This window comes from Schistocerca nitens, chromosome 1 (genome assembly GCF_023898315.1).
Source record: "Schistocerca nitens isolate TAMUIC-IGC-003100 chromosome 1, iqSchNite1.1, whole genome shotgun sequence".
Classification (NCBI taxonomy): Eukaryota; Metazoa; Arthropoda; class Insecta; order Orthoptera; family Acrididae; genus Schistocerca; species Schistocerca nitens.
The window spans coordinates 712,215,914-712,235,904 of record NC_064614.1 but is presented as its reverse complement, the minus strand read 5'-3'; the positions used below and the strand labels follow the sequence as shown (position 1 = coordinate 712,235,904).

The following is a 19,991-nucleotide window of genomic DNA, read 5'->3' as shown; positions in this document are numbered from 1 at the left end:
TTTGACGAATTGGAACAGAAGGTGTAAGGTGCTTGGATCAATCTCTCGTAGGATGCCATTCGGCTCCTTTAAGATCATTTGCATGCGAGAATACACGTCTGTGTTGACGGAAGAAGGAGGTAGGCCTGTACTGTTTATCAGACCGTTTGGGTAGCCATTACCGAGACATGTGTGTTTTGTTTGGTCAGAATTTATTATATATTCCTACAATAATTAACTACATCTCACATCACTTGTCAATAAAATAGACACGTTCTTGATGGCGTTTCATTTTTTTCCGGCTGTGTACGGAGAATATAAACGCTCCCTTGGTCCAGAAGCCGTCTGATGGACGACCTGAGCCAGCTGTAACAGGGAATGAGTGTTTGTCGCGAATTCTGCAGATGAAAATATGCTTAAAGAGCAGTGGTGGCTGGCGATCTTGTGCTAATGTGCTACAGCGACACTGTAAATATCACGCTAAAATTATATCATTTCTCTTTCAATACAAGCCGGAAATGGCATTAAAATTACGCCATTTGTCTTCGAATGTGTACCAGTTTGCAAATAAAATGGACTAAATCATATTTTATAGCGCTCTTTCCGCGATAGCTAGAAACCATAACGATAAACTCAAAGAACGGATGCAGCTTTCTTTTTTCGACTGCGCATGTCCTGACGTGATTTCATTCATGCCAATACTGAGGATGTTACGTTGTTTACAGCATCAGGCCAGTATGTTTCTTTGAGCTGCTACCTGTGCTGAGAGATGGCCGGTATGAAATAGTTATCATTCAGTTAAGAGAAAACTATCAAGTGAAAAAAGTTTCTAACCCTACAGTCTGATATATTCACTCTATGAAGGACTCAATTTCTTTTCGTTATTCGTAATAGTTACTGTGTTGCACAAAATTAAGTGAATCATTGCACGAACTTTTGGAGTTCGCAGAGTAAAAAAACGCTTTGCGTAAACTTTGTGTGTGAAATGTAGACAAGGTATCGACATTTTATTTAAAATTGAGAGAATAAGGATATCTCATTTCGTTCTCAAGCTATTTATTTTCGTAGCCATCGGGCAGTCGTCCACAGTGTACCCAGTTCTGTCCACTAAAACTTGCCGGACACTACCAAATACCATTATTCGATTTTAAGAAAACTATTACGCGAAAGTCTTTAATTTGGGGTGTCTTACAGTCTGACGTATTCGCTCGATAAAACACTGAATTTCGTTTTGTTATTTACCATATTCCTGTGCTGCATTAAAAGTAAGTTAACCAGGGATGGTGAAGAATTCGGGCCGGCCTCGGTGGCCGAGCGGTTCTAGGTGCTTCAGTCCGGAACCACACGGCTGCTACGGTCGCAGGTTCGAATCCTGCCTCGGGCATGGATGTGCATGGTGTCCTTATGTTAGTTAGGTTTAAGTAGTTCTAGGTCTAGGCGACTGATGACCTCAGATGTTAAGTCCCGTAGTGCTTACAGCCATTTGAATCATTTGAAAAATTCGGGTCGCGGTCCGTGCCTGGCGCGAGCGCCACAGTGCTCGTCTTGGCTGGCTCATTTCCCCCACCGCCACGCCACGCTGAATGGGCGAGAGGATGGGGAGAAGGGGAGAACACATGCGCTGAATTTAAACTGGAGCGCCGGTGCACTGCATATAATTGGCTTAATAATTCACATTTCTCAACAACATAGATTAAAAAAACCACGTTTTAAGTTTTATTTCATTATTTTTAGCGTACTGAAGACACATAATATTTATCTGGTACAAATTGTCAACACAGGTGACACAGATAATTTCATAGATGCTCGCACTCACGTTACCACGTTATCTGGGCTTATTTAGCTTCATAACAAAAAAAAATGTCTTTCACACACACACATGTTTGACGAAATATTGTAGCACTTTTACAATTTCATTATGATGACTTGGAAATCCTAAATGAGAAAAGTAACGTAGACATCTTGGACAGTTAAAACGTAAAAGGACTAGGCCTTAAACGACAAATTACCTCGCAAATCAGTCAATTACGTCTGTACATGCACGGGGGCACTTTCAGCTGAAACAGCAAACGGTCTCAACAACAGTTCGAAAACAAATGTAAGATTGGCAGTGTCCTCCAAACGTTTAGGAAAATACCATTGGGAGTCACAATGAGTGCTTCGCACCTCGCATTTTCTTTAATGGCAGTGAGCTTAGGGAAACGGACGGTGTTGTTTGTCAGAATTTGTGCCTACTACATTGCTATTTTCTTTTTAAATGCATCCATATCACATCAGAAATTAGTTGTTTCTCAGTTTGCAATGTCTTACCATGGACAGTGTTCAGTCAAGTCCACTTAAAATGCAATCCCTTTGTATGTTCTTATTTTCCTTCCTGCACTCCTTTTTCCTTCATAAATTCAACGACAGCTGGTTTTAAATCGAAAAATCGTTCCAGGCATGCCCGTTGATGTAATCAATGTAACTTTCAGTAATATATAAAGGCTCCATACTCTTCGTTTAATTCCATCGAAAACTGTTGCAACTGACAGTGGAATGACAAACTGCCTATTGGCTTCTGTCTCGGGTTCTTCGGCCGACGTTCATCTAATGATTTTTCTGACGTTTCGCCAGCACGAGTCGCTGGAATTGTCAAAGCTTCACCCTCCATTGCCGGTGGGGAGGGTGAAGTTTTGACAATGCCAGCCACTCGTGCTGGCGAAACGTCAGAAAAATCATTAGATGAACGTCGGCCGAAGAACCCGAGACAGAAGCCAATAGGCAGTTTGTCAACAAGTGGCCACAAAAGCCTTAACAATTTTGTATGACAGTGGAATAATGCGTGCGACTGCAGAAACTTCGCTATCTATACCACCAATGTCTTCAGCACTTCATGCCTGCAAATATAGCGCAAACTGTTTCTTTATGTTTAGACAATGAGTTCCGTCTGAGGATCTTTGTAATTTTTTGCTCATTCATTGCCACCACGTCTTTAAATTCTTTCTGCATCGTATTGTACGTCGTTTCATAATACACCAAAGCGTCGAGGAAACTGATATAGGCATGCGTATTCAAATACGGAGATATGTAAACAGCCAGAATACGGCGCTGCGGTCAGCAACGCCCATATAAGACAAGGAGTGTCTGGCGCAGTTGTTAGACCGGTTACTGCTGCTATAATGTCAAGATTTATGTGAGTTTGGACGTTGGCTTATAGTCGGCGCACGAGCGATGGGATACTGCAACTCCGAGGTAGCGAAGAAGTGGGATATTCCCTTACGACCATTTCACGAATGTACTGTGAATATCAGGAATCCGGTAAAACATCAAATCTCCGACATCGCTGCTGCCGGAAAAATATCCTGCAAGAACAGGGCCAACTACGACTGTCGAGAATCGTTCAATGTGACAGAAGTGCAACACTTCCGCAAATTGCTGCAAATTTAAATGATGGGCAATCAACAAGTGTCAGCGTGCGAACCACTCAACGATACATCATCGGAGCCGAAGGCCAACTCGTGTACCCTTTATGACTGCACGATACGAAGCTTTACGCCTCGCCTGGGCCAGTCAACACCGACGTTGACTGTTGATGACTGGAAACATGTTGTCTGTTCGGACAAGTCTCATGTAAGATTGTATTGAGTGGATGGACGTGTACGGCTATGGAGTCAACCTCATGAATTCATGGACCCTGCATGTCAGTAGGGGACTGTTCAAGCTGGCGGAGGCTCTGTAATGGTTTGGGGCATGTGCAGTTGGAGTGATGTGGGACACCTGATACGTGTAGACACGAATCTGACAGGTCACACGTACGTAAGCATCCTGTCTGATCACTTGCATCCATTCATGTCCATTGTGCATTCCGACGGACTTGGGCAATTCCATCAGGACAATGTGACACCACACATGTCCCTAATTGCTACAGAGTGGGTTCAGGAACACTCTTGTGAGTTTAAACACTTCCTCTGGCCACCAAACGCCCCAGACATGAACATTATTGAACATATCTGGGATGCTTGCAACCTGCTGTTCAGAGGAGACCCTGTGTCCCGTGTGTGAATTCCTAAGGGACCAAACTGCTGAGGTCATCGGTCCCTAGACGTATACACTACTTACACTAACTTAAACTGACTTATGCTAAGAACAACACACACACCCATGCCCGAGGGAGGACTTGAAACTCCGGCAGGAAGGGCCGCGCAATCCATGACATCGCGCCTCAAAGCGCGCGGTTACTCCGCGCGCGGCTCAAAGGAGATGTCCACCCCGAGATAGCCCTGCAGGATTCATGGTGTCACGTGTTGCGGCACTTATGCGTGCTCTAGGGGGTCCTACACGATACTAGGCAGGTGCAGCAGTTTTTCTGGCTCTTCAGTGTATAAAGTCTCCATACTCTTCGTTTAGTTCCATCGAAAACTGTTGCAACTGACAGTGGAATAATGCGTGCGACTGCAGAAATTTCACTATCCATACCACCAATGTCTTCAGTACTTAATGCCTGCAAATTTAACACAAACTGCTTCTTTATGTACAGACAAAGATTTCCACCCGACGATCGTTGCAATTTTTTGCTCTGATTGCCAACAACGCCTTTAAATTCTTTCTGCATGGTGTTGTAACGACGCTTCATAATAAATGTGCAGTGCTCGTCTTTTATGCCGCTGTGTAATTTACAGGGTGGTGCACGTTAAGTCACCCGATTGAATTTTGATCCTACAGGTATACTATTGGGGCAATAGCGCTCAAATTGTGCGCTCAACTTCGTGCAGTTCATGGAAATTACGCAACATGTCGTTGCGAGTTCATCGCTTCCGTTGTGAGTCCACCATTTTTGTTTGCCGCGATGGCGCGCAAAGGACGGTTGACCGTCGCACAAAAGACGAAGATTGTGTTACTGTTCGCGGCGACGAACAACGTTACATTGACACAGAGAAGGTTTCGTGCTCATTTCGGCACACGGTGGGCTCCCAGCCCATAGACAATACGCAGATTACATCAAAAATTTGAAGGTACTGGATCTGCTTTGGAGTGTCAGCGGCCACATGCACGTACCGTACGTTCGCCGCAAAACATTGAAGCAGTTCGAGTGACTTTGACCCGTAGTCCGACAAAATCAACAAGAAGAGCCATTGCCGAGTTGGGAATTTCACTCCGATCTGTACAAAGAATTTTTCAATCCGACCTTCGATTATATCCATACAAGATGACTGTGGCACGTAAGCTTACTGCGAGAGATAAGGAGTGGAGACTGCAGTTTGCAAGGTGGGCAATCAAGCAAAACCAAGAAGCAGTGCTACACAACACATGGTTTTCTGACGAAGTTTATTTTACGTGTTCGGTGTTGTGAACAAAGAGAACGTTCAATTCTGGGCACGTGAACCTCTGCGAATAATCAACATGAAAGTCACCTACGGGCAGAGAGTGTGTGGGTCGCGATGTCAAGCCATGGAATCATCGGTTCATTCTTCTTTGATGCTACAGTTACTTGTGAACGCTATTTACACGCTGCGAAACCAGTTCTTTAGTCAACTCATGACTTCATGTCTTCCATTGCAGACACAATGGTTCATGTAGGATGGAGCACGCCCCCATGCTGCCAACGTTGAGTTTGATTTCCTACACGGAAGACTTGGCCCTAGGGTATTGACAAACAGATTTCCAGACCTTTGTGCAGGAAGAGCGATGTGGCTGCTCCACAGTCCAGACATTAACCCACGTGACTTCTTCCTTTGGGAGTTCCTTAAAGAGAAGGTGTACCACAGAAAACCCGAAAATGCAGAGCAACTTAGGGCCATCATTGTGGAGTTATGCCGCACCATTCCAGAAGATTTGTGTCGGAGAATCGTCACAAATGCACGAGTGCGACTTGAAGTTGTAAAACCAAAACGGAAGTCATATTGAATTCCAAGCTGTATTCTTTACTTCTACATCAATAAATTACAGATCTTGTCAACATGAAACAAATCCGGTGACTTATCGTGCGCCACCGAGTATATTGAGAATTCTCATCCCTCTCTTCTGTCATTCCCATTCATTTTTAAAGGTTTGTGACACTAGATCGCCTCTTTTTCTGCAAACAGTCACTGGACGTGTGCACTTTCTTCATATCACGAACAAATAGCGAAGAGCAAACAGCGCTGACACCACGATTCTGCCAAAATGAGGTTGTACCGACTGGAAAGTGCCACACCGCAATACTCACTAAAGTTTCGCGCTGTCCCGCGTACTTCCGAAGAGGGTCGAGCAAAGGCGGGGCAGTGTGAACCGTGGCCCACATGCGGCCCGCACACGACGCACCAGTGGTGTTTGGCACGCCTTAGCCGGCCATGAAGTTAAACGCTGCACGAAATTTTCAAAAGTTTACAGAGGTAAAAATGCACTTTGTAAATGACACACACAGTGGTTACGGTTACTACAAGCCACACCACAAGTTGGGAAACGGGGCCAAATTTCTAGTAGTTCACTGTCGAGTTGAGATTTTCACAAATGTTTTATTCGTATCTTACAGAAACTAGCAGTACGGCAATAAACAGCCTTTTAAACACGCCGCTAACGGCAATCAAGTAATTTATAGCAATACAACAATTTAAATTTTTTTTAAGAAAACAAAGAAAGCTAGCAGTACGGCAATAAACAACCTTTCAAAACACGCCGCTAACGGCAATCAAGTAATTTATAGCAATACAAAAATTTAAATTTTTTTAAAGAAAACACAGAAGCTAGCAGTACGGCAATAAACTACCTTTTAAAACACGCCGCTAACGCCAGTCAAAGTAATTTATGGCAATACAACAATTTTAAAGCGACAGAAGAAAAAGTTTGAAAGATGCCGGAAGCAGACCGACAAGGCGATTCCCGACATGTCACACACAGTGGTCAACCTCACCGAACGACAATTGACCGAAGAGGAAGTGTCTGTTCTTCAAAAAGGAGGGAATTTCGCTATGACCCCGAGAACTATACCTATGGAGGATATCATTGCCAACACCGAAGCAGCCATTCGGACCCTTCCTTGTGAAAGGGCAGAGGAAATACGCACGGAAACAGCCAGGATACTGCGCCGAGCGAAACGACCAGCTTGCAACCTAAAGAAAGAAGAGGTACAAGCCATTAAGAATCTCAACGCCGACAACAGTATATTGGTACTGCCTGCCGATAAGGGGAATGCGACCGTCGTAATGAAGACCGGAGAGTATGAGCAAAAGATCCGAGACCTATTAGATCCGACGACGTACCGAAAACTAAGCGCAGATCCGACGCAGCGTATCACACGGAATACGAATCGATTAATCAAGGCGTCTTCTCTGCCGGCGGACATACAGAGAAACCTGCGCAACACAGAAGCCCTACCACCTCGGCTGTATGGATTACCCAAGATCCATAAGAACAACGTTCCACTGAGACCGATCGTTAGCGCTCCTGGATCACCGACATATAAACTGGCAAAACACTTGGCCTCTCTGCTCCAGCCACACGTGGTGAAGACCGACACATACATTAAGGACTCAGGACATTTCACTGAGAAGTTGAAGAAACAAACTTGCACCAAACGACATCTTGGTCAGCTTTGATGTTGTTTCGTTATTTACGAAAGTGCCACTCAGTGACGCTCTGGAGCACATCAGTTCCATTTTCCCGCAGGACATCAGAAAGCTCTTCCATGCATGTCCCACCACGAGCTATTTCACGTGGAATGGCGATTTCTACGAACAGCTGGAAGGCGTCGCCATGGGTAGTCCTCTCAGCCCAGTGGTGGCCAACTTCTTCATGGAACAATTCGAAGCACACGCACTGGACTCGGCGACTTGCAAACCTAAGGTGTGGTACAGGTACGTCGATGATACTTTCGTGGTGTGGAGCCATGGTGAAGAACAGCTCGGTAACTTCCTAAGACACTTGAACAGCCTCCATGCCAACATAATATTTACCATGGAAGTAGAAAAGGACAAGAAACTGCCTTTTCTATATGTGCTGGTCACAAGGGACGGCGAAACCCTGGGACACAGCGTGTATCGAAAACCGAAACACACGGACCGATACCTGCACAAACTGTCAAACCACCACCCGAGCCAGAAAAGAGGCATGATTAGTACGCTCGTAACGAGAGCAGGACGAATATGTGAGCCGCAACACCTCAAACGAGAAATGTAACACCTGGAAACTGTCCTGAGGAGCAATGGGTACTCCACAAATTATATTAGAAGTTTAACAGAGCCAAACACTCTGCGAAGTAAGGAACCAGAAAAAGAAATGTCGGGTACGGCCTTTCTGCCATACATTCCCAGAGTGACGGACAGAATCGGCCGTATATTGCGCAAACATGGCGTAAAGACGATTTTCAAACCGACAAGGAAGATCAAAGAGTGTCTTAGATCGGCGAAGGAGAAAAAGAGACCCACTTGCAATGTCGGGAATATACCGTATACCATGCACATGCGGAAAAGTTTATGTCGGAATGACTGGACGATCCATCAACACCAGGATCAAAGAGCATAAGCGACATTGCAGGTTGCGGCAGGTGGAGAAATCGGCCGTGGCAGAGCACGCACTGAATGAGACCGACCACGTAATAAATTTCGCCGACCCGAAGTTCTGGCTGTAGAGAACCACTATCACACGCGCTTGTTCAGAGAAGCTGTAGAAATACAAAAACAAGCGAACAGTTTGAACAAGAAAGAGGAAAGCCTTAAGGTCAACGGATCCTGGCTTCCCGTACTGCAGCGAACGACCGCCGCAGGTAGCAAGAGGAGAACCGCACCGGAAATGACCGCGGAGAAGCCCTCGGACGTTGGCGCGCCAGGTACATATAGTCTGCGCCCGCGAGCTCGGCTCCAGTTCACCACCGGCAATGGAGGGTGAAGCTTTGACAATGCCAGCCACTCGTGCTGGCGAAACGTCAGAAAAATCATTAGATGAACGTCGGCCGAAGAACCCGATACAGAAGCCAATAGGCAGTTTGTCAACAAGTGGCCACGAAAGCCTTAACAATTTTGTAATTTAAAAAAATTAAAGAACATTAGTAAACCGGCTACTAAAGTAAATACAGAACTTTGTTAGTAAGGTAAGGTGAGGTAGTGAAGCTACCAACATCGGCATTAAAAAAAAAATTTAACAGGTCTCAGCAAACACACGATTAATGGCAATAAAAGGAATCTACAAACTTGGAGAAATTTAAAAAAAAATTAAACAGAAGTGTCCTGGAATACCATTAGAACATAACAGATATGACGGACCCGTGTAAGGCGGCCACAAATCACCCCCTTAGGGATGCTCAAGCTAGATAGAATACTGGCAAATTTAAATACGCCCGTAAACACAATTGTCACTCTTAGGCTGGTTACTGAACCGACTTTTAGCCAGCAAAAATTTGTTATAAGATGGCTTAACTTGCTGACAGAATTAGAGCTAACCTCGTGCAAGGAAACATTACACCACACAGTCCTGAATGAGCGACCACATGATCAACTAACAAGAAGCATGAATTTACTCAGAACCCGCGACAGAATAGCGAAATCATTAAACTGCCTAAACTACACCTCCCATCGGACAGTAACGAGAGGAGGAGGAAAGATCACTGTCTTCAATTACACCGGTACCAGGGACAGGAAACCTGGTCACCGGAGGCCACAAGGCAGTAGAGACGCTGGTTACACAAAATTATTACTAAATGATTAAATCTTCCACGAACTTAACTTGCAATTATGCTCGAACAGGCAGTACACGACCTCCGATGGCAAGGATCCACACATCCGACCGCGCACGCGTCGCCAGCGTACCCAACACGCCACGGTCACGCGACAACATGCTCTGTCACCGGAGTTCACGTCTTCTCTGCAACGCTGACGGGTAGTGACCGCTCCTTCATGTTAGGTGTCTCCTTTTAAACTCCAGTGTTGAAACGGAGGATTTAAAGAAGCTTGTTAACGTCCCACCAAGGCGAAATGAACAGCAACTACTCGTGGGGCGATTCTGTATACAACCAACACGCGGGGAGCTCTTCCGTCAACTCGACCCGCTCGTTACACACAACCGAAATACATCACGTGATGACTCGGTACAACCGACCACGCCGGCTTCGCGCTGGAGAGCCACACTGCCCTCCCGTGTCCACCACACTCTCTGCCTGCGCGCCACGCCCCTACTTCCGCGCCACCACACGAGGTTACAACCGGTCGAAGATCTCACTTCCTCCATAGCAGTTTCCCAGAAGCAAAAACGCAGATATCGATAGCAGAGGGAAAAGACAACCAACCAGCCACTTAATGACATACAGCATATCAAACAGACATGTCAGGGGAAGAAAGGAAAACCAATGCAATCTAAACACAAGGTGTAGCACGATTCGATACACGGCTCAGTAAACTTTGCGTACGTTTTTTTTTTTTTTTTTCCTTACTTTGTTGCTGCTGCGTGGGATTAACCGAGCGGTCTGAGGCGCTGCAGTCATGGACTGTGCGGCTGGTCCCGGCGGAGGTTAGAGTCCTCCTTCGGGCATGGGTGTGTGTGTTTGTCATTAGGATAATTTAGGTTAAGTAGTGTGTAAGCTTAGGGACTGATGACCTTAGCAGTTAAGTCCCATAAGATTTCAAACACATTTGAGCATTTTTCGAACTTTGTTGCTTATGAAATGTAGATAAGATATCGAAATTTTATTCAAAATTGAGAGCAGAACAATATCTATTTCGTTCTCACTTTATTGGTTTTTATCTTTGGTGGATGGTCACGTGCGATGTGCCCGTCTCCATCCTTGAGCATCGGAAATCATGTGGTCTTACCAGTCGTCACATTCCATAAACAGTTAAATATACAAGGTGTTACAAAAAGGAACGGCCAAACTTTCAGGAAACATTCCTCACACACAAAGAAAGAAAATATGTTATGTGGACATGTGTCCGGAAACGCTTACTTTCCGTGTTAGAGCTCATTTTGTTACTTCTCTTCAAATCACATTAATCATGGAATGGAAACACACAGCAACAGAACGTACCAGCGTGACTTCAAACACTTTGTTACAGGAAATGTTCAAAATGTCCTCCGTTAGCGAGGATACATGCATCCACCCTCCGTCGCATGGAATCCCTGATGCGCTGATGCAGCCCTGGAGAATGGCGTATTGTATCACAGCCGTTCACAATACGAGCACGAAGAGTCTCTACATTTGGTACCGGGGTTGCTTAGACAAGAGCTTTCAAATGCCCCCATAAATGAAAGTCAAGAGGGTTGAGGTCAGGAGAGCGTGGAGGCCATGGAATTGGCCCGCCTCTACCAATCCATCGGTCACCGAATCTGTTGTTGAGAAGCGTACGAATTCTTCGACTGAAATGTGCAGGAGCTCCATCGTGCATGAACCACATGTTGTGTCGTACTTGTAAAGGCACATGTTCTAGCAGCACAGGCAGAGTAGCCCGTATGAAATCATGATAACGTGCTCCATTGAGCGTAGGTGGAAGAACATGGGGCCCAATCAAGACATCACCAACAATGCCTGCCCAAACGTTAACAGAAAATCTGTGTTGATGACGTGATTGCACAATTGTGTGCGGATTCTCGTCAGCCCACGCATGTTGATTGTGAAAATTTACAATTTGATCATCAGAATCGAGGAAGTACAGTACATACTGACGAAACTAAAATGAGCTCTGACATGGAAATTAAGCGTTTCCGGACACATGTCTACATAACATCTTTTCTTTATTTGTGTGTGAGGAATGTTTTCTGAAAGTTTGGCCGTACCTTTTTGTAACACCCTGTATAAAAACGAGACTTTTTGCAAATGGTAGCACACAAAGAGACACGTAAGTTATATGATAAACACTTGTCCGCAGCAGTCAGAGGGTTAGCAGGAAGGGAGGCATAAAAATATCAGTAGCGCTTGGATCCTCTATGGATCTATGGGTGAGTGTGGGTGAGTTTCGAGCAGTGGTTCACGAATGAGTCCCACAGCCAAATGGTCTGCCGGCACGGTGGCTCATCGTGTTCGGTCAGAGGGTTAGCTGCCCTCTGTAATAAAAGAAAACGAGTGAACGGATCAACGAAGAACCTGAACGGGTGTCATGAGACGTCCGCCCCGAACAAATACAACGAACAATACAGAATAAAATCAGATCAATAAAAAATAAAAAGTGGTCAAGTGTACTGACTGCCAATTCTATGACGCAGGTTGAATCCTCCTACTAGCGTTGTTTTTTCCCTTCAGTTTGTTGTTTTCCTCTCAATGTCAAACAATCAGTTACAAAATTTAAATATATTCAAACAATTGCATTTATACAGGGTGAGTCACTAACCACTGCCACCAAGAATAATTCCGAAAGTATGATAGGAGCTGAAAAGTCTGTGAGACAAACGTTGCATGGGACAACGGGGGTCATATTATGACGTTGGTTTTTTGTTGCTGGTTGGGGTGGCTTTAGAGATATGAAGGTCAACTTTGTTTTGTAAATGGGATGCTATTGTTTGGTACTTATTTACTTATAGCGGCTATCGAGACGGATCCAATGATGTGTAACAGTAAGGTCTCTGAAGGTCAACGAAGTTCACAAAGGGGGCATGAACGTCCATTTACAGAAGGTGTTCGAAGTGATGACCATTGGTATCAACGCAGTGGTGCAATCTTCTCATCTTGGATTGAGTATTGTCCCTTATCACATCGGTACTTATCGAAGCGCATGCTCTAACAATTCTCTCTCGCATGTCTTCAGGAGTACTTGGAACATCTTTATAAACAATGTCTTTTACGAATCCCCACATGAAAGAATCCTGAGGCGTCAAGTCTGTCGAACGAGCCGGCCACGACGCAGCTCCTTCGCATCCAATCCAACGATTTGGGAATTGTCTCTGCAACTCATTTCTAGTCATCAGCGAAAAATGTGCCTGACACCCATCGTGTTCACACCACATTCTGTTCCTTGTTCCTAAAGGTATTTCTTCCAGTAACATACCTAATGTTTCTTTTAGGAATGTCGTGTACTTCCTAGCATTAAGATTTCCTTCGATGAAATAGGGGCCTATAACTCTGACCCCAGAATCCCTCACCATACATTGACCGACCACAGTTTTTGGTGTGCAACTTGCCGCAGCCAACATGGATTTTCAGTTGCCCAATAATGCATGTTATGCAAATTAACATTTCCATGGTTCGTGAATGTAGCCTCGTCAGTTAATAAAATCAAATTAATAAATGTGTCATCTCTCTGAATCTGAAGTTGAGCCCATCGGGAGAATTCAATGCATACAATCCGTACCAGTTAATACTTGGTGGAGACTGATATGGTAAGAATGATATTTATGGCGATGTAGAACACGAACAGCACTACTCTGGCTCATGCCAGATTCCCTTGTGATTTGACACGAAGTAACACAAGGATCTCGAACCACAGTGGTAAGAGTACCAATTTACATTTGTTCGTTAGTAGCTTTCCTTTGCCGGATATGTTTCCGATGCGTTAAAGATACAGCTGTTCTCAATTTATCATACACACATTTAAATGTACGACGTGAAGGGTGAGTACGTTAAGGATAAATTTCAGGGTATAAGTCTCTAGCTCTCACTGAATTTCGTTGGCATTCTCTGTAAATGAGAAGCATATTGACTTGTTCTTCAAAGAAATGCATCATTCACATTCGCTTGATTCGGCGATACTAGTCTTACCGTTCTTATTAGTGTTGTATTGCGAAACCGTCGAATGGGTGTTTACATGTCAATGGCACGTTAGACGGATACGCTGTATTCGGCGAATATTTACTATTTTCTCTATATACGAGAGAGAATTGTCGGAGCATGTGCTTCGATAAGTGCTGAAGTGATAAGGAATGCTACTTAATCCGTGATAATAAGATTGCAAGACAGCATTGATACCAGTTGGTCATTACTTCGAACACCTTCTGTACACGGACGTTCATGCCACCTTTTTGACCTTTGTTGACCTTCAAAGACCTGACTGTTACACATCATTGGATTCTTCTCTGCCGGCCAGGGTGGCCGAGCAGTTCTAGGCGCTACAGTCTGGAACCGCGCGACCGCTACGGTCGCAGGTTCGAATCGTGCCTCGGGCATGGATGTGTGTGATGTCCTTAGGTTAGTTAGGTTTAAGTAGTTCTAAGTTCTAGAGGACTGATGACCTCAGATGTTAAGTCCCATAGTGCTCAGAGCCATTTGAACCATTTGATTCTTCTCGATAGCTGCTATCAGACAATATGTACCAAACTATAGCATGCCATTTAAAATAACAAAGTTTTCCTTCATATCTCTGACGCGACCCCACCTAGCAACAAAAAACGAACGCCATATTATGGCCCTCGTTGTCCCATGCAACATTTGTCCCATGCAACATTTGTCCCATGCAACATTTGTCCCATGCAACATTTGCCCCATGCAACATTTGTCCCATGCAACATTTGTCCCACAAACGTTTCAACTACTATCATACTTTCGGAGTTATTGTAGGTGGCAATAGTTGGTGATTCACCATGTGTAAGTAATAAATTCAATTTAGTTATGATTACTACACCTATAAGTCAAACGGCTGTAGGCCATCACATTGTACCAAAATGGGAAAATTTTGAACTCACCGCCACTGTGCAAGATTTGATTTGATTTATTTGATTCTAACAGGAGAGCTAACCCGCCACTGCGCGCACCGAAACTAGGTTTATTGTGCGGTATCGCTCCCTGTATACCTAGTAAAACCAACCAGTGCCCTTAAATAGTGCAAGGAGTCCCTCTACCAGTTTTTTGTTATACACAATTTCTTCAGGTCTAGTTGTCCCGAAGATTCTGTATCTTTTACTCTCCAACGCCATGCATTCAAAGATAAGATGTGATGCAGTTTCTTCACCCTCATCAGAGATCCTACATTTAGGGTCCTCTTCCATTATACCCATTGTCTGTAGGTGTTTTTTGAAATTCTCATGGCTAGTCATCAGTCCAGTCATGAGTTTAATCTCTTTCCTGCTCAATCTCAGGATTACAGAGCTTCTTTTAAAACATGGCGTGGGGATAATTACCTTACCATGTTTTTGTTTATGGACCTTGGTCCAATATCCTACGTGCTGTTTCCTAAGCCAGTTCCGTAGTTCTAATTTGATAATAGCCTTGGTGATTGTCAAGACAGGTTCCGGTCCAATAAATGGAGTTGTTGCCCCCATTAAGCCAATCTATCGGTTTGTTCATTGCCACAGATCCCTGAATGGCCAGGGACCCACACTAGGTACACCCTATTGCTTCCCCGTAGCTCCACCAGAGCCCTGTGGCAATCTGCATCAATCTTAGATCTTGTTGCAGGAGCTGCCAATGATTTCAGGGCTGTCTGGCTGTCTGAATAGATGTAGATGCTACGGTCATTGTAGCACCTACTGATATTCTCCTGCACACATGCCCTGATTGCAGTAATTTCGGCTTGGAATACAGAGGCCAGTTTCCCTATAGAGATACTGCTCTCCATTCTTGGCTGAACCCCGTACAACCCTGCCCCAACGCCTCGATCTGTTTTCGACTCATCGGTGAACCAAACGATGTCCCCCGTACCGTGTCGAACTGTTTTCTCCCACTGCTCCTTACTTCCAATTATTATGTTGTAAGGCTTGTAGAAGCAGTTCGGAGTTATTACATAGTCGACAGGCATTTCCCCACCATACCTGTATTTACCTCATTCACTATGTTAGTGTGTGATTCTGGATATCCAAATGAGACCCAGTTTTGGTCAGTTTTAAGTCTGTATGCCCCAACTGCTGCCTCCATCTTCACCCAAAGGTGAAGTGGAGGTATATCCAGCATGGCTCCCATTCCAGCGGTTGGTGTGCTGCTAATTCCGCCCTTTATGGCCAAGCAGGCCAATCTCTGCACCTTAGCAAGCTCTTTAGCAGCAACCCGCTGTTCTACCTTCTTCCACCACACTACGCCCCATAGGAAATCCTAGGTCTAACCACTGTGGTGTATATCCAGTGCATACCCCTGGGGCTTAGGCCACAAGCCCTCCTAGTACTCATTAAAGTGCTTTTTGCCTTGGAGCAGATACTCTTAATATGAGGGGTCCAAGTTAGCCTCTCATCCAAGGTTACCCCTAGATATTTCACTGTCTCCTTCACAGGTAGAGTCACTGTGCAAGACTGAGAGTCTGTGTGTGTGTGCTTGCAGGAGACGATGCGCCTGTTCCCGGTGATCTTCGCGCTGCCGCGGGCGCTGGACGAGGGGGTGCGTCTGTCGGGCGGCCGGCTGCTGGCGCCCCGCGGCAGCTCTGTGGTGGTGGTGCCCTACCTGACGCACCGGCTCGCCCGCCACTTCCCGCGGCCGCACCACTTCGACCCGGACCGCTTCCTCGCCGCCGAGCGCCACCCTTACAGCTACGTGCCGTTCGGCGCGGGCCGCCGCAACTGCCCCGGAGGCCGCTACGCGCTGCTGCTGATGTCTGCGCTGCTCGCCACGCTGCTGCGGCGCTTCCAGGTGCTGCCGGTATCCTCCAGGCAGGAGCTGGAGCGCATCTCCGTCTCGGTAGTGCAGCGCCCGCTGTGCGCCGTGCGTCTCAGATTCTTGCCCAGGTCCTGAGTGACTCCCCCTCCTGTGCTCGAGGCTCGAATCTCCAGAGACAGTGAGGCTGAGCGACCACGACCGCACACGGCCGACTAAATCCCGAGACATATAGCGGCCCTGGCACGCGTCCGTTGCAACCCGACAAACCGCCATCCGCTGTCTCCTCCTACCGTCTCATCAGCCTTACATTGCTCTTCAACAAGGTCCTGGAATCCATCCTTACCCGACGCATCCATCAGCATCTTCGCCAGCACCACCTCCTTCCTGCTACCCGGTGTGGCTTTCGACCGTCCTTCTCTGCCGACGACCTTTTCCTTCACCTCACTCGTCTCCTCTCCGAACAGCTCAACTCCCATCAAACCGCCATCTTCCTCTCCCTCGACCTTGAGCGTGCTTACGACCGTGTATAGCATTCCAGTCTCCTCTTCAAGCTCCAAACCTTCGCCCTTCCTATCCACTACGTCCGTCTGATCGGGTCCTTTCTTTCCCAACGTCCTTCCTATGTCACCATCCATAACACGGATTCCTACACCTTCTACCCCTCCGCCAGTGTGCTCCAAGGTTCCGTCCTCTCCCCTCTTCTCTACCTTCTGTATACGGTGGACATGCCACCGCCTCCACCTTCTGTCCACCTTCTCCAGTACGCTGATGACACTGCCTTCCTTGCACTCGCTCCCACCCTGCACCGCTCCCAACACCTTCTCCAATCCCATCTGGACCGGTTCACCACTTGGTGCAACCAGTGGTTGCTCAAGGTCAATCCTTCCAAGACCCAGGCGAACATTGTAGGCAAAACCACCCCTTCCTTCCGTCTCCTTGACTTCTGTATCACCATTTATGGCCGTCCAATCACCCTCACCCCCACCCTCAAGTACCTTGGCGTCACCTTTGACTGTCGCCTCTCCTGGACCCCCCCATCTGTGGGCAATCTAAGTCGAGGCACGCTCCCGCCTCCATCTCCTCGAGCTCCTTTCTGGCCGCACATGGGGTCTGGACCCCTCCACCATCCTCCACACCTATAAATCCCTCATCTGCCCTATCCTCTGATACACCCATCCTGCATGGATTTCCGCCCCTCCAACCTTTTACAAATCCCTTCAAATCCTAGAATGCCATGTGCTTAGCCTCGCCTATCGCATCCGTCTCCCCTCCCACACGTGGATCCTGTGTGGCCTTATTCCGTTCCCGCATCTCCTCCTTCCTTTTCCTCGAACGGATACGGATCCCCTACACGTGCCTTAAACTTGATCCCCCTCACCTGCTTGTCTCTCCCATCCTTTCCCACCCCGTCCTCTGCCGCGACTGTATTCCCACATCCCACCTGCTCTCCATCTATCCACTCTCCATACCCTAGCCCAAGGTGGCTTCCACCAACTCCCTCTCCCTGATGATGCCCTCATCCCCTCCATCTACCCCTCCTACCAACGTTGATCCTTCCCTACCGCGCCCTGTGTTTTTTTCTTAGGGCACCCTCTCTCCCTTCTCTCCCTCCTCCCTTCCTCCCCCCCTCCTCCCCCGGGCTTCCCTTTCCCCCCTACCTTCTTTCCTCCCCCTCCCATCTCCTCTGCCACTGGCATCTACACCCTCCCCTCTCCCTCCTTCCCCACCTTTTCACCTTTTGGCAGGTCCCCAGACTCGTACACGTAAAGTGAACATTCGCGCGCCGGAGATTGTCGCCAGTGTTTTGTGTATGTCATCGTGTTAGTGATTTAGTGTTTCGTCATTTGAGCTCCTTCGTTCATGTGTGCTGTTTCTGTCGTCTCTGTTAGTGCCCGAGTGCTGAATGCTTTTCTTTGGACGTTGCACTTATGAACGACTTCATGTATTTTTAAATTTGTGTGTCTACTGTTGTCCATCCACCGTGTTGTTTCGTTTTTAGATGTCTCCACATGTAATAAATGTATTATCTGTGGCCGAAGAGCAGCGTAGTATTGCTGCTGCCGGCCTACCTTTGTATAAAGTGACAAAATAACAATAAAGAAGAAAGAAAAAAAAGCGTCCATTGCACACGACCGAGACGCCGTGTACGGCTGTATGCGGCCGGCTGACGGACGGATCCCAATGGAATGGGATAAGTCGGACGTAGCCGTTGCAAGCGAGTGCCTGTCGTTGCTTGCGCCTGGGCGTGTTTCGCACTTAATTACGAACTGTGGACGTAGGGAAGCTTATAAACCTTGTGGATGAGGACAGGTCACTGTGGAACATGCAAGAAATAGGTATTACCACCGCGACTTACAAAGGAAACTGTGGTTGATAACTGCGGACATGAGTGTGGAAGCTAAGCTAAATCGCCAATATAATGTAGCAAAAGACATGACACTGTGTGGTCAGAGTTACTGTACGTGTGTTCCACGTCGTACAGTGTATTAGTTTGGCTCATAAGTTCTGGTGGTTTTTGTTTTTGAAGTTCAAGTATTTGCATAAATAAATGAAAAAATAACAACAAATCTATCAATGGTGTATTCTCCGTTGTTGTTTACAACTTCTTACCAACATCGAAAGTCCGCGGCTCGTGGTCTTGCGGTAGCGTTCTCGCTTCCCGCGCACAGGGTCCCGGTTTCGATTCCCGGTGGGGTCTGCCACGAGATGACTGGGTGTTGTGTGTCTTTCATCATCACTTCATCCTCATTCTCTCGCAAGTCGCCGTAGTGGCGTTAGAGAACTTGTGGAGCGGCGGCCGAACTGCCCCGCGAGGGGTCTCCAGGCCACCAATGCCAACATCGAACAAGCTGTTTAAGGCCTCGACGGTAAAAATCACCTGGTTTTCACTCGAAGAAATCGTCCAGTGAATACTTCAGTTCCACTTCATTATCGAGCGAAACACCAAGCAATACATTCGACAGGAATCGGAGCAGATGGAATTCCGCGGGCTTCAAGTCGGGAGAATACGGAGGATGTGGCAGCACTTCCCAGCCCAGAGTTAGAATCGCTTCCTTGGCGAAGTGACGCCGTTGTCGTGTTGCAGAAAAAAAGCCGTCGCCCGCCGATCAGGTCGTTTTTGTTGGTTGGCGTTGTCGAGTCATTGCATTTTTTGGACGCGAATTTCCGCATTCAAGTTTTTGTTCCGACCAAGCAATTCGTGGAAGATCATGCGAGTATTTTAGAACAAAACTGCCGTCTCTAAATTGCTTAAACCATTTATGAGCTGTCGTAAGACTCCACAAATCTCTCGGGCAGCTTTTGTAGCTTTGACACCTCGATTAAAAGCAAAAAGTAGGTGTCGGAAATGCTGTTCTGTGTCGAAGTGACACTCCGTTTTAATGACCTGAAAAGAACACACTGCATCAGCATAAAAAACTAAACATACCGATAGTTGAGCAGATAATTCTCTCTCGAACACCAAAAAAATGCATTGCCAAAATATTTTTTCGCGCAAAGTATTTAAAACCAAAATCGAGAAGAACTTAAAGACAGTCGACAGTCTTGTCTTGACTACGTGTATCAGGTCATCTTAGTGTGACGTGGTGAGAGAAAACTGTAGGTCTTCGAAAAAACACATATTTTT

The 19,991-nt window shown here is 46.4% G+C and overlaps 1 protein-coding gene across 1 annotated transcript in view; it reads left to right on the top strand.

Annotated features, from left to right (window-relative positions):
* The window catches only part of LOC126196407 (cytochrome P450 4d2-like), a 113,411-nt gene extending 96,910 nt beyond the window's left edge, over positions 1 to 16,501 (top strand). Inside the window, exons 6-8 of the mRNA XM_049934566.1 lie at positions 16,094 to 16,131; positions 16,192 to 16,362; positions 16,420 to 16,501. Of these exons, the coding sequence (XP_049790523.1) occupies positions 16,094 to 16,131; positions 16,192 to 16,362; positions 16,420 to 16,501 (291 nt within the window). The remainder of the gene's footprint in view (positions 1 to 16,093; positions 16,132 to 16,191; positions 16,363 to 16,419) is intronic.
* Positions 16,502 to 19,991: the final 3,490 nt, after the last annotated feature.